This window comes from Pipistrellus kuhlii, unplaced genomic scaffold (assembly GCF_014108245.1).
Source record: "Pipistrellus kuhlii isolate mPipKuh1 unplaced genomic scaffold, mPipKuh1.p scaffold_m20_p_23, whole genome shotgun sequence".
Classification (NCBI taxonomy): domain Eukaryota; kingdom Metazoa; phylum Chordata; class Mammalia; order Chiroptera; family Vespertilionidae; genus Pipistrellus; species Pipistrellus kuhlii.
The window spans coordinates 4418257-4433064 of record NW_023425522.1 but is presented as its reverse complement, the minus strand read 5'-3'; the positions used below and the strand labels follow the sequence as shown (position 1 = coordinate 4433064).

The 14808-nt window shown below is 41.1% G+C and overlaps 1 protein-coding gene across 2 annotated transcripts; it reads right to left on the bottom strand.

The window, feature by feature from the left end:
• Positions 1-4494: 4494 nt before the first annotated feature.
• On the bottom strand, positions 4495-8713 carry LOC118726983 (C-C motif chemokine 15-like). Of its 2 annotated transcripts, XM_036452380.2 has the most exons (4): positions 8233-8713; positions 6678-6725; positions 5871-5982; positions 5535-5779 (listed from the first exon to the last, which is right to left on the bottom strand). In XM_036452380.2, the coding sequence occupies exons 1-4, from the start codon at positions 8345-8347 to the stop codon at positions 5653-5655; spliced, it is 402 nt and encodes a 133-aa protein (XP_036308273.1). In that variant the 5' UTR covers positions 8348-8713; the 3' UTR covers positions 5535-5652. The 2 variants fall into 2 exon arrangements, 1 of the variants encoding a protein (XP_036308273.1); XR_004990459.2 differs by lacking the exons at positions 5535-5779; positions 8233-8713 and adding an exon at positions 4495-5469 and having other exon boundaries at positions 6678-6729.
• Between the last annotated feature and the right edge of the window lie 6095 nt (positions 8714-14808).

The window sequence follows — 14808 nt, the reverse complement described above, 5'->3', positions numbered from 1 at the left end:
CTTGTTATGTCCTTCACTCTGAGATCTAATTTGTCAGATATAAGTAATGCTACCCCAGCGTTTTTTTCATTTCCATTTGCCTGGAAAACTTTTTTCCATCCCTTCACCCTCAGTCTGTGTGCATCTTTTTTTCTGAGGTGGGTTTCTTGTAGACAACAGATGTATGGGTCTTGTTTTCTTATCCAGTCTGACACCCTATGTCTTTTGATTGGAGCATTTAATTCAGTTACATTTAAGGTTATTATTGACAGGTACTCATTTGACGCCATTTTTATTCTATACCCCTGTGTTCCTTCTTCACTTCCTATTTCTTTATTTTTACAGTAGACCCTTTAGCATTTCTTGCATTGCTGGTTTGGTGGAGATAAATTCCTTCAGTCTTTTTTTTTGTCTGTGAAGCTCCTGATTTCCCCTTCAGTTTTGATTGATAGCCTTGCTGGGTACAGTATTCTTGGATTCAAACCCTTCCTTTGCATGACTTTGTATATTTCATCCCATTCCCTTCTGGCCTGATATGTTTCTGTTGAGAAATCAGTTGCTAGTCTGATGGGGGTTCCTTTGTATGTAACTTTCTGTCTCTCTCTAGCTGCTTTTAAGATTCTTACTTTGTCGTTGTTGTTTGCCACTTTAATTATAATGTTCCTTGGCGTCTGTCTTCTGGGATTCATTTTGCTTGGGACTCTGCGAGCATCTTGGATTTGTGTGGGTTTTTTCTTCTCTATCTCAGGAAAGTTTTCTGTCATTATTTCTTGAAATACTTTTTCCATGTCTACCTCAGTTTTCTTTCCTTCTGGAACCCCTATTATTCAAATATTATTTTGTTTTGTATTGTCCCAAAGCTCCCGTAGGCTCTCCTCCTGCTTTTCAATCTTTTTTTCTAGGAGCTGCTCTAATTGGGTATTTTTTTCCATCTTGTCTTCTAGCTCACTGATGCGGTCCTCTGCTTCATCTAGTCTACTCTTGATGCTTTCTATTGAGTTCCTCATGGTAGCGATGTCATTTTTCATTTCTTCTTGGTTCTTCTTCAATTCCTCATGGCTCTTCTTCACTTCCTCATGGTTCTTCCTCATTTCTTCTTGGTTATTGTCAAATTTCTCTTCCATTCTTTTTAGCCATCCTATGATCATTATTCTGAACTCTTGCTCTGGTAGGCTGCTTGCCTCTGACTCGTTTACTTCCTTTTCTGGTGATGCCTGCTTTTCTTTCATGTGCGGGGTATTTTTTTGTCTTCCCACGGTATCTCTTTTCAGGATTTCTGGTTATGTGGTGTTCCTTCTCTTGCGTTGATTTAAAGGTGCAAAATATAACACTTTTCGTGGGTAGCTGGTGAACTCCCTTGAATCCACGCGTTTGTGCCGATTGGGGCATCAAACGTGCTCGATGGACTCCTCCGCTGTGGGTTTTCCAGGCCTCAGAAAAGCTCCTCCTTTCCTGGTAGGGTGGTGCAGCCTTTCCGCCAAGCTCGGAGCTCCAGGAGAAGTCGGCAGTGCTGGCCACTTGGTCAGGAAATCCTGTCTAGCAGACCCTTCCTTACTTTCCTAGAGATATCCGCTGCCCCTTAGCTGCTAATCAACATTCCCTGAGCGACTCAGACTCTGCCTTTATCTGTTTTGGGACCGGGGTCAGAACAAGTCCATCTGTTCGGTCGACATCTTCAAGCTCCGCCCCCCCAGTCTGGGTTCCTTTTGTTTGGGGTTCTGTGCACTTCCTGGACTTATAAGTCTATTTCTTTCACCATTTGGGAGAAGTTTTCATTCATTATTTCTTCAAATAGGTTTTCAGTATCTTTCATTCTTCTAGTCTGCTGTTGGGTTTTTGTATATTATTTTTATTTCAATATTCTGATATTTATTATTTTTATAAATATTCTAGGGGAGCTATGGGGGAAGGAAAGGAGAAACAATTATAATTTTATATTTAATTTCTAATTGGTTCTTTTTCATATCCTCAAGGGTCTCACTAAATTTATTGTCCTTTTCTAGGAAATGTCTGAAAAACCTTATAACCATGGATTTGATTTTATATCCGGTCATTTGTTCTCCTCCATTTCTTTCATTTGTGGTCTGTTTCTTTCTCTCTTCATGTTCGCTGCTTCCCTGAGTTGGTAGGGTAGCTTTGTGTGCTAGGTTTCCTATATGGCCCAGTGGGTCAGCATACCTAGGCACCCTTGGTGCTCCCCTTTGTGTACTGTGTGTACAGCCTTTTTGTAGTTAAGTCTTGATTGTTGTTTGTATCACTGGGAGGAATTGACCTCTCGGCCAATTGGCTGTGAGTATCAGCTATGTCTATGCCGGGAGACCTTCTGTATTGCAGACAGTCTTAAGGGCCAGACTTGCAAAATTGAAAAAGCCTCTGTGCACAGCAAGGATGGGGTGGAGTCTCAGAGCTGAGCAGACAGTCTTGTCTTCCTGTCAGCCCTGCCTTTGCAAACACGCCTCCAGACCCCTGCCATCCGCGGCTCCCCTGAGTTTCTGCCTGACAGTCCAGATTCCCCCTGTAAGAGTGTCATCCCCCAGGAGCTCGCCCTTAACTGGATTTCAGTGCAGTCAGAACTAGGATTCAGTGCAGTCAGGAGCTTCTGACTCACTTCCACTATGGAAAGCCTGTGGCAGTCTCTGTAGTCAGAGCTCTCTGAATCTCACTCACTTGCGCATGCACCTCCAGACCCCTGCCCACCACAGCTCCCCTGAGTCTCTAAGTCTCTGAGTCTCTGTGTGCCTTTCTCTACAGTCCATACAGGTGTCCCTCCCTGTGCTCTTTCTCTCTCTCTTTCTTCCTCTCTCTCTCTCTCTCTCTCTCTCTCTCTCTCTCTCTCTCTCTCTCTCTCTCTCGTCTCTCTTTCTCTCTCCCCCCCCCCACACAAACACACACTCCTTTTCATATCCCCAGCTGTGTAATTTTTGTTTTTCTAGAAACTGATCCTCATATCCTCTTGGTTTTTCAAGACTTTTGAGATGTATAACTATAAAACAGGAAGCTCAAGCAAAATCTATTTACTTCAAACTATTAATCTATGCAGACTTTATGATAAATTAATGGAAAAGCTGTGTTGTTATTTAGAATTCAGTGCTTTCTTCTGAGATTTATGAGACCATTGACCAAGATTTACTAATCTTATCTAATAAAAGAGTAATATGCAAATTGACCATCACTCCAACACACATTATGGCTGCCCCCATTTGGTCAACGATGGCTGCCCTCATGTGGATAAAAGATGGCCACCACAAGATGTCCTGCAGGGGAGGGCAGTTGTGGGCGATCAGGCCAGCAGGTAAGGGCAGTTGGGGGGACCAGGCCTGCCAGGGAGGGCAGTTAGGGGCAACCAGGCTGGCAGGAGAGTGGTTACGGGCAATTAGGCAGGCAGGTAGGCAAGCAGTTGGGAGCCAGCAGTCCTGGATTGTGAGAGGGCAGTCGGAATCCCTCAAAAGGTCCCAGATTGGAGAGGGTGCAGGCTGGGCTGAGCAACACACACAACCCCCACTGTGCATGAATTTCATGCACTGGTCCTCTAGCTATAAATATAAATGTATAGGCCTTTAAAGTATGGATGTAAAATTGATATTAACTTCATCTTGACATATTGTCCTTAATATCCTTTAACTTTGAAGAAGACATCTTTTAGAAAGTACATCTATTAAGAAAAAAATTCCAGCCATAACTGGTTTGGCTCAGTGGATAGAGCATTGGTCTGTGGACTGAAAGATCCCAGGTTTGATTCTGCTCAAGGGCATGTACATTGGTTGTGGGCACAGCCCCAGAAGGGGGTGTGCAGGAGGCAGCTGGTCGATGTTTCTCTTTCTTGGTCCCTCTTTCTCTCCCTTCCTCTCTGTAAAAAATCAATAATTATATATATATATATATATATATATATATATATATATATATATATATTCCAGATGAAAATAAGGCAACAGCATGGCTGCATGCCTTTCAATTACATTGGGAAATTGTCTACAAAGCCCACCTTAGGACTGCTTTCATCTGGGGGTGGGGGAGAATGAACTTTTGATTGATGCTCTGTGTATTATTGATCAGGCTGCAAACTTTGTACACTTACATGTTAACTTGTACATTTTTGTTCATCACAGATGCAAATGTGTGTGTGTGTTTTCAGTAGAACAGTGGTTTCCAACCTTTCTAATGCCGAGACACTTTAATACAGTCACTCATATTGTGGTGACCCCCAACCATGTAATTATTTTCTATGCTACCTTATAATTGTAATTTTGCTATTGTTAATAAATCGTAATGTAAATATCTGTGTTTTCCGATGGTTTTAGATTCTACAGTAGGGACCCACAGGTTGAGAACCTCTAGTAAGGACACCTAAGACCATCAGAAAACACAAACATTTACATCTACTGGTGGATTCATACCAGTAGCAAAATTACAGTTAGGAAGTAGCAACAAAAATAATTTTATGATTGGGGGTCACCACCACATGAGGAACTGTATTAAAGGGTCATGACATTAGAAAGGTTGAGAACCACTGCAGTAGAAAACATAATTGCAAATGTTAGTTATATTCTGATATTAAATACTACTTTACTTTTCTCTAAGTTAACCAAATTTCAGAATGCCTCCCCCAACTAACTGTATATATCTTTTTCCTTCAAATGATAAAAGAATCAGTTTAATCATTCCCTTGTTAATAGGTTAAGTACATCTTTGACATAGATACAAAAAGTCAAATTTGAATGAGTCATGTTTTTTACATATTTATTATTTTTCAAATTCTTACTTGCTATTTTTTCACATTGACAGTAGAAAGAAGGTGGGGAGGGAAGAGAGATGAGAGATGAGAGATGAGAGATGAGAGAGAGAGAGAGAGAGAGAGAGAGAGAGAGAGAGAGAGAGAGAGAGAGAGAGAGAGAGAGAGAGAATTAACTCATTGCCTCCCATATGTGCCCAATGAGGGTCAGGATCAAACCTGCAACCCAGATACCTGCTCAACTGGAAGTTAAAGGACACTTCAGTATGAGGGCTTGCATTCTACCATTGAGCAACACTAGCCAAGGCTGAATAAGTCTTGTTTTTAACTTCTTAAAAATGATACTCTGATGTCTCTTTTGAAAAAATACAAAAAACAAGAAACAAAAAAAACCCCACCACAAATCTAAAGCTTAGCAATTCCTGAATTGCTTTTTCCTCTCAAAGTTAAACACAAGTTAAATTGGATATGTTTAATGAATGCATTAATTAAAAGCTTTTATAATCAGAACAGAACAGTAATTGTTGCTTTTGAAAAAATAATTCAGGCCAAAAAGCTTTGAGGAGGTGAGGTAAGAGAGACTAGAGATAAATGGCTGGGACCTAGTATCCCTTCTTATCAGTCAACAATTTGCTCATTATATCCAATGACTGCTGCTCAGATTCTCCACAGAGTCCTGCTTCAGGTTCATTATACAATCCTGAACTTCCGCATTATTGGGGTTGGCACAGACCTGCCTCCCCCTTTTGGTGATGAAACTGGGGAATAAAGGGGAGAAAGATTACACATTGACAAGGGTTCTGCAAATAAAGATGGGGAGCCCCATCCTCCCGGCCCTTCAGATTCTCTATTCAGCCCAGCTTGTTCCTTTCTCTGCTGCAGGAACTCAGGGTGTCTCCTCTCTGAGAAGCTCCCTCAGCTGGTGGGACTTCCTCAGTGACTCATGGGAATTTCCTGGTGCAGACCTGCTCCTGCTCTCTCCTTCCTTTCCTAGCTTCTATATTCAATGGGAATGTCTCATATCTGATGCTCTGCAGGATGAAAATGAGGACACAAGCCTCCCTTGATCTTGAAGGAGCCAGAGGATGTGACTTTTATGGGCATCCATCCATCATCAGGGTTCTCCTCCCAAGATATGGCTGGTATGCTTGGCACTTACATGACACCAGGCTGGGCGCACCGACTGGTCGTTTCAAAGTAACTTTCCATGTTACCGCATCGGATTTTTTGTGAGGTATAGGACCGGCAGCAGTTAGAAGGTCGGCGATGGTCTGTAGTAAGAGAATAGGCAGTTTAAGGACTATTTCCTTCCCTCCAAAGTACGGGGGAGAGTGAGAAGGCACAGGGCTCAAAGGGCTTGTTTTCCTCCTCTACAGCATTTGCTGGCATCTCCTTGCTTCACATTTCCCCAGGTGGAGTTGTGTCTGAGGGCACCTAGGCCAAGGACACAACAGGGCCAGGACCATTTCTCCCAGAAGTGGAGGGTTTGCTGCCTGAAGGAGGCATCAGAGAGCACCCTCTCCCCTAGATGAGGTTTCTCCAGGACAGGCAGAAGGAAGAGAGGTCATCTATGGAGGAGGGACCCATGGCCCAATCTGATCTTCCCTGTAGGTGTTCGCCATCTTCAGCACCCTTCCCCTCTCCCCATGTCCTCTAAACAGGGTAAATGGAGCCACTGAGCAGGTCTGTGCCTTCCAGCTGATTTTAAATATATGCCACAACTAAACATTGACCCTTTAAAAAAAACAAACAAAAACATGTGTTATCATTGATTTTTTTTTTTTAGAAGGATAGGAAGGAAGAGGGATTGAGAAATAACAACATCAATGAGAAAAAGGCTGCACAGCTCTTACTGGGGATTGAGTCTGCAACCTGTGCATGTGCCCAGACCCAGAATGAACCTGTGACCTATTGGTTCCTGGGTTCAATACTCAACTGCTGAGTTACACTGGCCAGGCTCATTTACCTTGAGAAGGCCTTATGGGATTCAACTGATGCATGCCCATTCTAGGTTCTATTTGGGAGAAACAGACAAGAATGAAGGAAATCACTGGGAGGCAACAGTGTTTCAGTTTCTCTACTTATCCCATTTCTCAGCCTAACCCCCTACCCCAGAATGGGAATGTGAGGGCAGATGTTCCAACCAGTGAGAAAATCATCCAGGGCTGTATTACCTTTGTAAAACCTGAAAGATTCTGCATTCCAAAAGTCATCTAGACCAGTGGTTCTCAACCTTTTTTTTTTGGCCATGCCACACCTAAGCATCTCTAAAATCCTGATGACCCCATGGGACATATAATTCTTATCATTCAAAAAGCAAACTTCTATTCAAATGGAGGAATCCTAAAAGGCCATTAACTTGTCTAAACAAGCTTCCAGGGAACATGGTATCCATGAAAGAAAAAAATAAAAGAACAAAAGGACAGTTGAAGTACTGAGGAAGAAATCACTAAAAAATTGTTTAAAAAATAATATGAAGTGATATGAAAAAATAGAAAATAAGATTTCAAAACATAATAGAGTACTGAAATGCATAAATATGTCACATATAAATTTATGTATGGTATATGAGGTCCTTAGACCATAAGAAATGCAAAAAAAAATCACTGTTAATAACTCATTCTCAAATTGTCCCTCTTAAAAATCAAAAGGCCCCCCTGTGGGGTGTGTCCCATGTTGGGAACCACTGATCTAGACCCAATATTTTGGGTAAGGGACTGTAAACCTGCATTACGCTAATTAGATAAACACAACTAAACTTTTAGCTCATTACTTCATAGTTACCTATGAATTATACTCATGAGGCATATGATATGTTACTTGATATGATGTGTGTGGGGCTTGAAAATAGTCTTAAGTGGCCTTGTTTTTCTGTAACAGCTTCCTGTCTCATATCCTAACGTCTCTACTTATTGTCTGTGTTATCTTGAGCAAGTTATCAAAGGCTTCTGTGCCTTAGTTTTCTCATTTATAAACTGAGAAAAATAACTATTCAAGTTGCTGATAGTTTATTCCACAGGGTTGTTAGGATGATTCAATGAGTTAATATCTATAAGACAATTAGAGCTGTGCCTGCTTGCACATAGACAGTGCTAGATCTTTGTTTTTAAAAAATAAATAGAATGATTAGGTGGTCTTAGGTGGGTCACTTGTCCAGCTTGTCCCATTTCTTCTTCAAAATGATAGTTACACAATACATGGTATATAATAGTTCTAACATAGGGTTCTATGCTTCTTTCTCCAGATTTATAAGTTTAGTATAGTTCTTTTGATCTAAGAGAAAGTATTAAGTAACTCTGGCCATGAAAGGGGAGAGAATTGTTTGCCCAAGTGGGACAAGTCTTCTATATATGGTTTTTCCATGGACCAAAAGCTACAGAAAAAGGTCTATACCTACTGCTACTCCTTGTAAACAAGTGCCAAATTCACCTCTATGTTGCATGTGAGTGTCCCTCTGTGTTTCTTCCCTAACTGCAAGTTACCCCTCAATTGTCCACAGAAAGAAGGCTCATTGAACTCACCAGCCTGGGCAGGGTATCCATGGGCAGGGTATCCATCGGCAGGGTATCCATGGGCAGAGGATCCAAGGGTAGCAGCAAGGAGGAGGATGGAGAGAGCAGCTGCAGGGACCTTCATCTTTCCAGTGTGCAGACAGCTCTGGCCTGAGGATCCTGGGCTCTTTGCTCCCTGATTCTGTGGACCCAGCTCTGCCCTTGTACTTATAAGAGAAGCATCAGGAAGTTACAGGGCAGAAGAATGCTGTGCTTTGGCTATACAATCAGCAACAGGATATTTCTTAGAAAGGGAACAAGCCTGGGAATGCAATAGGAAGTTGAGAAAGCAATGATTTGTGGCTTTTCCAACTAACTGCCCAATGGATATAGGTAAGAGTGTCAAAATTGGTGACAAGGACCTTAGCCAAGACAGGAATCGAAATTGTGTGGGAAGAGCTCTCACATCCTATGTGGATTATGAAATTCCTATAGGAAGAATGGTAACAATTTACTGAGCTCTATGGTTAAACAGCTTCCCTTAACTTCCCCTTCCTCTCTGTAAAAGGAACTACTTTCTTCTTCCTTTCTCTTTGTAAAGGTCATGTATGTATATACTAGAGTTCAATCTTTACTTTTACTCAATGCTTTTTTGCAGAAGGAATACTTAGTTGACTTTTTCTTTACAGTCAACAAGAGTGACCATATTTTATTAAATATCCTTCCTTAGGAGGTTTAATTATTCTTCTAAATCAGAGTTTTTCCCTCAGAAATTAACTATTTTAAAGTGCACAAAGAGCCTATTAACAGGGGTGATCACTAGAAGGAATTCTCTAAACATGGTTGTGGGAGCCCCTTTCACGTCCCCCGTGGTTCAGGGTTCCAGTTCAGGGTTTGGGTGCTGGAGAAGGCCTCACATAAATAAAAAGAGACTATAAAAGCATTAATTTGGGGATATTGGGGGCCAGTGGGAGTCCACCTCTTGTGGGATGTCTACATTGGAGCTCTGGCCTTGCTATCCCTTTTATTGAGACTATGGGGTACACCATAGCCCTTGGGCAGGAAACTCCAATAACAGAAATTTACATAAGATAACAGAGGTGGAGGCTGCTTCAGCTAACAAACAATGTTTCAACTAAAGGGTGAGTGGTTAGAGCAATTAAGGTTGCTGACCAGCCTTCCTGCCTGCCTGCCAATATCCCTCTATTAATGAAACAGTGATTGGTTTCTGGCACCTGGTTGTGTGACTCCTCACATATTATAGAATCTTCACCCTGGCCTCCTCTCTTTGTTTTATGTCCCACATCCAATCCATTAGCAAATGTGTTTGTTTTTCTTTGAAAAATATGTCCAGCATCTTATTATTGCTTACCATCTCCACTCGCTCCACCTGACCCAAGCCACCATTGCCTCTCATTGAGATTCTGTCCTTGCCCCTCTTCAGTTCATTCTGCACATTGCAACCATAGTGAGTTTCTTAAAAAATAAGTTAGATCAATTCAATCCTGTTTGAAACCCTCCAATGGCTTTTTAAAAATTATATACATTTTTATTGATTTCAGAGAGGAAAGGAAAGGGAGAGAGAGTTAGAAACATCAATGATGAGAGAGAATAATTGATTGGCTGCCTCCTGCATGGCTCCCTACCATCACCCCACCCCACTCAGGATTGAGCCTGAAACCCAGGCATGTGTCCTGACAGGAAATGGAATCATGACTTCCTGGTTCATAGGTCAACACTCAACCACTGAACCACGATGGCTGGATCTCCAATGGCTTTTTGATTCTACTCAGTGTAAAGTCCGATTCTTTTAAAAATATATTTTATTGATTTTTTTACAGAGAGGAAGGGAGAGAGATAGAGAGCTAGAAACGTCGATGAGAGAGAAACATCGACCAGCTGCCTCCTGCATACCCCTACTGGGGTTGTGCCCACAACCAATGTACATGCCCTTGATCGGAATCGAACCTGGGACCATTCAGTCCGCAGACCGACGCTCTACCACTGAGCTAAACCGGTTTGGGCTAAAGCCCGATTCTTATACTAAATTACAAGCCCCTGTGTGATCTGATCCCTATTTGCTCTCTATTATAAGCTCCTATGTGATCTGGCCCCTATTGTCTCTCTGTTTCATGTCCTACAAATCCCCCTCACTCATTCTGCTTCAGTTATGCAGGCTGACCCAGATTTCTTTTCCCTCTGCTTGGACCACTCTTCCCTCAAATATCTGTATTACTTTACCCTTAACCTCCTGTAAAGTTATCTTTTCAGTAAGTCTTTCTGGGACCTCTAAATTTATAATCTCCCCCTGCCCAAATTTCTTTATTTTTTCCTGTGTACTTAACAATTGACATACTACACATTTTACTTCTAAATATTTTAATATTTGTATCTTCTAGAACATAAATTCTATGATAGCAGAGATTTTTGCATCTTTATTTACTATGACTTCTCTGGTAACTCGCCCGCATGGTAGGGTCTTCTTAGTCTAGATTCCCATTAAAGCTGAGCATGAGCACTAGATAACTTGGAAAGTATTCCTAGGAGCAGGAGTGAGGGACTCAACCAGTTGTGGTTTGATTCTATTGAGATTTTTGAATGCCTTACCAATGCATCTCAGAATATTTTGCCTGGGGAAAGAAAGGGGGAGCATGTATCTCTTGGTTTTCATCTCTATGGCATTTAGAAAATGTGGCCACTTTGATCCTCTCCCTTCTCATCAAGCAGTGGGATCTATATTCTCTTATTTTGAAACAGAGAGGGCTAGTGACTATTGTTCAGTCATGTGACAGCTGAGGCTAGGTTGGGAAAAGCCATGGAGCTTCAACCTGCATCATTGGAATACTCAGTCACTCTTGGGCTCTGAGCTACCATGTCAGAAGACTGACTAGCTTGAGACTGCAATGATGTGAGGAAGCCCAAATTACATGCAGGTATTCTGACAAACAATTCCACATGAGCATAGCCTTCAGGTCATCCCAGCCTAGGGTCCAGGAAGAGCAGTGAGGAAGCCTCTAGAACTGTAGTATTATTTGATATAAAAATACTGCCCACATGTGGTTAATGAGTAGTTTAAATGGGGCTAGTCTATCTCTTGAAACAAATGAAAAAATAGAAAGCTTCATTAAAGAAATAGAAAGTGAGAAGTTGAAGATATAAAGAAGAACGAAATGGAAATCATAGTACTGGAAAATATAATAACCAAAATAAAAAGTTCAATGGGCATGGACAAAGAAAATAGAAACAGAACAATAGAAATTACCCAATATGAATGACAGAAAATAGACACCCCTCAAAAAAAATGACCAGATATATGATTTGTAAATTTCCCTTATTCCACTAATTTCTTGTCACTCTGTTGACTGTTCCCTTTGATGTAGAAAAGTTTTAAGTTTGATGTAGTCTCACGTGTTTATTTAGCTTCAGTTGTCTGTGCTCTTCGTGCATGTCTATTTTTACTTCTTAAAACTTAATGTGAATCTACAATTAATTCAAAATAAAAAATATACTTAACATATAAAAAAATTAATGGGGCTAATCAAAGTGAAGATGTTCTGAAAGCACAAACTACTCCTGGGTTTCAAAGATTTAGTACTTTCCCCAAAAAAACAAACAAAAGTTAACATGTCTCTTTTTTATATTGAATACTTGCAGAAATAATAATATTTTGTATATATTGTTTTAGAGAAAAATATTGTTAAAGTTAATTTTATCCGTTTCTTTTTACTTTTTAATGTGGCTATGAGGAAATTATAGTTTTATTGGACAGCACTGTTCTAGGTGATTCCCTATCCACTTTTAGCCACTCCTTGCCACCTATGTTTTCCCAAGTGAGACCCCAGACATCATGGAGCAGAGACAAGCCATCCCTACTGTGCCTTGTATGGATTTCTGACTCATAGAATTTGGGAGTAGAATAAAATAGTTGTTATTTTTTACCATTAAGGTTTGGATAGTTGGTTACATACCAATAGATATTGGGTACAACCCTTCATTGGGCAGTGGTGGATCACAGGTATAATTTTTTTTAAATATATTTTATTGATTTTGTACAGAGAGGAAGGGAGAGAGATAGAGAGTTAGAAACATCGATGAGAGAGTCATCGATCAGCTGCCTCTTGCACACCCCCTACTGGGGATATGCACACAACCAAGATACATGCCCCTGACCGGAATCGAACCCGGGACCTTTCAGTCCCCAAGCCAACGCTCTATCCATTGAGCCAAACCGGTTTCGGCCACAGGTATAATTTTCTCACACTTCTGCTTTGCTCCTGCATGAGTGTTGTGTTCTTGCAGGTGTTTCACATCAGGCTGAAGCAAGACACCTGCATGAAGCTTATGTAAATCTAAAACAAGTGATGACTGAGAATGTGGTTGAAGTAAGGGGTAAAGTCAAAAGATATGAATGATACAGTCCATCCCTTGCTTCCCCTACAATATGTTTGTGCCTTTGTTTTGTCAAATCCATTAGAAAGCTTTCTTCAGATGGTTTTACTCTTTCAGGTTAAGTGGAATCCTATACTAATGCATCATCATTGTCCCCATCCTTCCCAGGAACCTAACAGAGCCTAATCCAACTTAATCCAGCAAAGCCTAATGTTGAAGGGATGGGAACTACAAATAGATCAAGGGGAATCATGGAGAGAGGGGACAATTCTACATTAATTCCTTGGTTCCTATGTGTTCTGGATACTGGGGACATGGCATCATCTATAAGCTTTTAGTTTAGTGCATATACTTAATTGTGGAGAGTCTCAATCCTGAAGTTTGTTGTCCTCTTAGCTAAATTATTAATACCACTTCCTTTTCTTGGTCTGGCTGCTTCTGAGTGATTAAGTACATAATAATACCAGTGGATCTCATATGCCCACTGACTCATATCATTTGCTATAAAATGGGACATTTTGCCTGAGGCAGTGTTGTGCAAATTCCATACTATCTATAATCTTACCAGCTGGCAAACGCACTGACGTTGGATTGTTCTCTCTTGCAGGGGTCCAAGATACTCAACATGTCTCCCCTTGATTGTAGTTGCCACATTGAGACTTGACATCTCTTCTATTGGAAGGTTAGACATTCAGTAGTGGCAGTAGTTCAGTTGGTCTTGATGAGAGAAATCCCATGCTGTTGGGACCATGTGTAGCCTCGATCTTTGTCACTGAAGTGTCTCTGTGCACAGGATCATTGCATTTAGCAATGTTGTGGCTGAGGGGTGAGGCTGGCTGACATCCACAGGAAAATTCACTGATTTTATCCTTTGCTGTAATGTCCTCCACTTTAGTCATGAGTGCTTATTCAGTACTTCCAGGTTGCACATGCCCAAGTACTGAGTGGTTTCATGTACACATTCTATATCTCAGTATCAGAGAATCTCTGGTACAAGAAAAGAGGGGTATGCATGATGGCCAAATTAAAGTGTGGTCAGATGATATCTAAATGGAGCTGGACAAAGTCTGTGCAGAACTTGCTGAGGTGATATCCAGAGTAAGAGATGGGCCTGATGGAATGGAAGTGGTATACAGAAATGTCTGACACAGCACTGAATAAAATGAAGTGAAAGAAAAGATGAATGAATAAATGTCTGATTTCACAATATACTTATTGCCATTTCTTGACTTCCCCAATATATTAAAGATTTTCTAAGTGTTTTCTGTGTACTTCCTGAGTCTTTATACCTCCCCTGCCACCCTCATTGGTGACATTTAAGAATCAGATCAGCTTTATTTCTTACTTAGCTTGGCATAAAAAGAGACCAGGCTGTGATACTCTACATGTGCTACTCAAGCCTCAGAGGTCTTCATCCCAATAACAACAGCAGCCTATGCTTAGTGATCACTAACTATGCTTCAGGACTACACTTGGGGCCCTGTGGGCATCATCTCTCAGGTGAAGTGTTTACTGGATGAGGTGCTTACTATAATTATTTCATAAAAGTGCCTGGAACATTCCATAGTTTCTTCCCTTACAGAAATACCAAATATCCTGTCATCTCTGTCTGTAAATGCTACTCTTACCACATCCTGAGATGTGTGCTTGCATAACATGTTTGTCTAGTATAAGCTGAGCTACTCTACTATTTCAGGGGAAGAGGAGGGCAAGGGTAAGTATATCTCAACTAAAATTTTCCTTCATTGGGGTCATCCCCCTTCTTTCTCAGTCCAGCCATTAGTCTATAGGGAAATTTTCTGCTGTTACTTCAACCTTTTCTTTCTCTCCTTTCTTATCAATCCATTTGTCATGTGTCTGTATCCCAGGCAGGTTATGAAATATTAGAATACCTGTTCCATTTATAGGCCCTTCTGAGCAGAGAGCCCTGGCATTGTGATTCTTCTTTACAAACTTCCTTGAGTTTCCAAGTGAAACCATCTCAGGTGCCTGACTTCACCTAAGATGCATGACTAAAGAAAGTCCTTTGAGCTCTGTATGTTGTCCTCATGAAAATAGAAATAATGTTTTGGTTCTCTCTTAAACCAGCTGCACAACCTGTTGTGAAGGGCTATCTGGTGCATGCAAACTTTCCACACTTTCCCGGCCACATTAGAGTGGCTTTGGGGCTGGAACCAGTTACTTTTTGGTGCATAGGACAATGCCCACCTACTAAAC

Excerpts from the sequence above, each read along its gene's own strand:
- LOC118726983 (XM_036452380.2), bottom strand. The coding sequence starts at position 8,347 with ATGAAGGTCCCTGCAGCTGCTCTCTCCATCCTCCTCCTTGCTGCTACC. Across the intron at positions 6,726-8,232 it reads TGGATACCCTGCCCAGGCTG|AACCTAGAATGGGCATGCAT; the intron begins GTGAGTTCAATG and ends TCTCCCAAATAG. Across the intron at positions 5,780-5,870 it reads TGCGCCCAGCCTGGTGTCAT|ATCAAGGGAGGCTTGTGTCC; the intron begins GTAAGTGCCAAG and ends GGCTCCTTCAAG.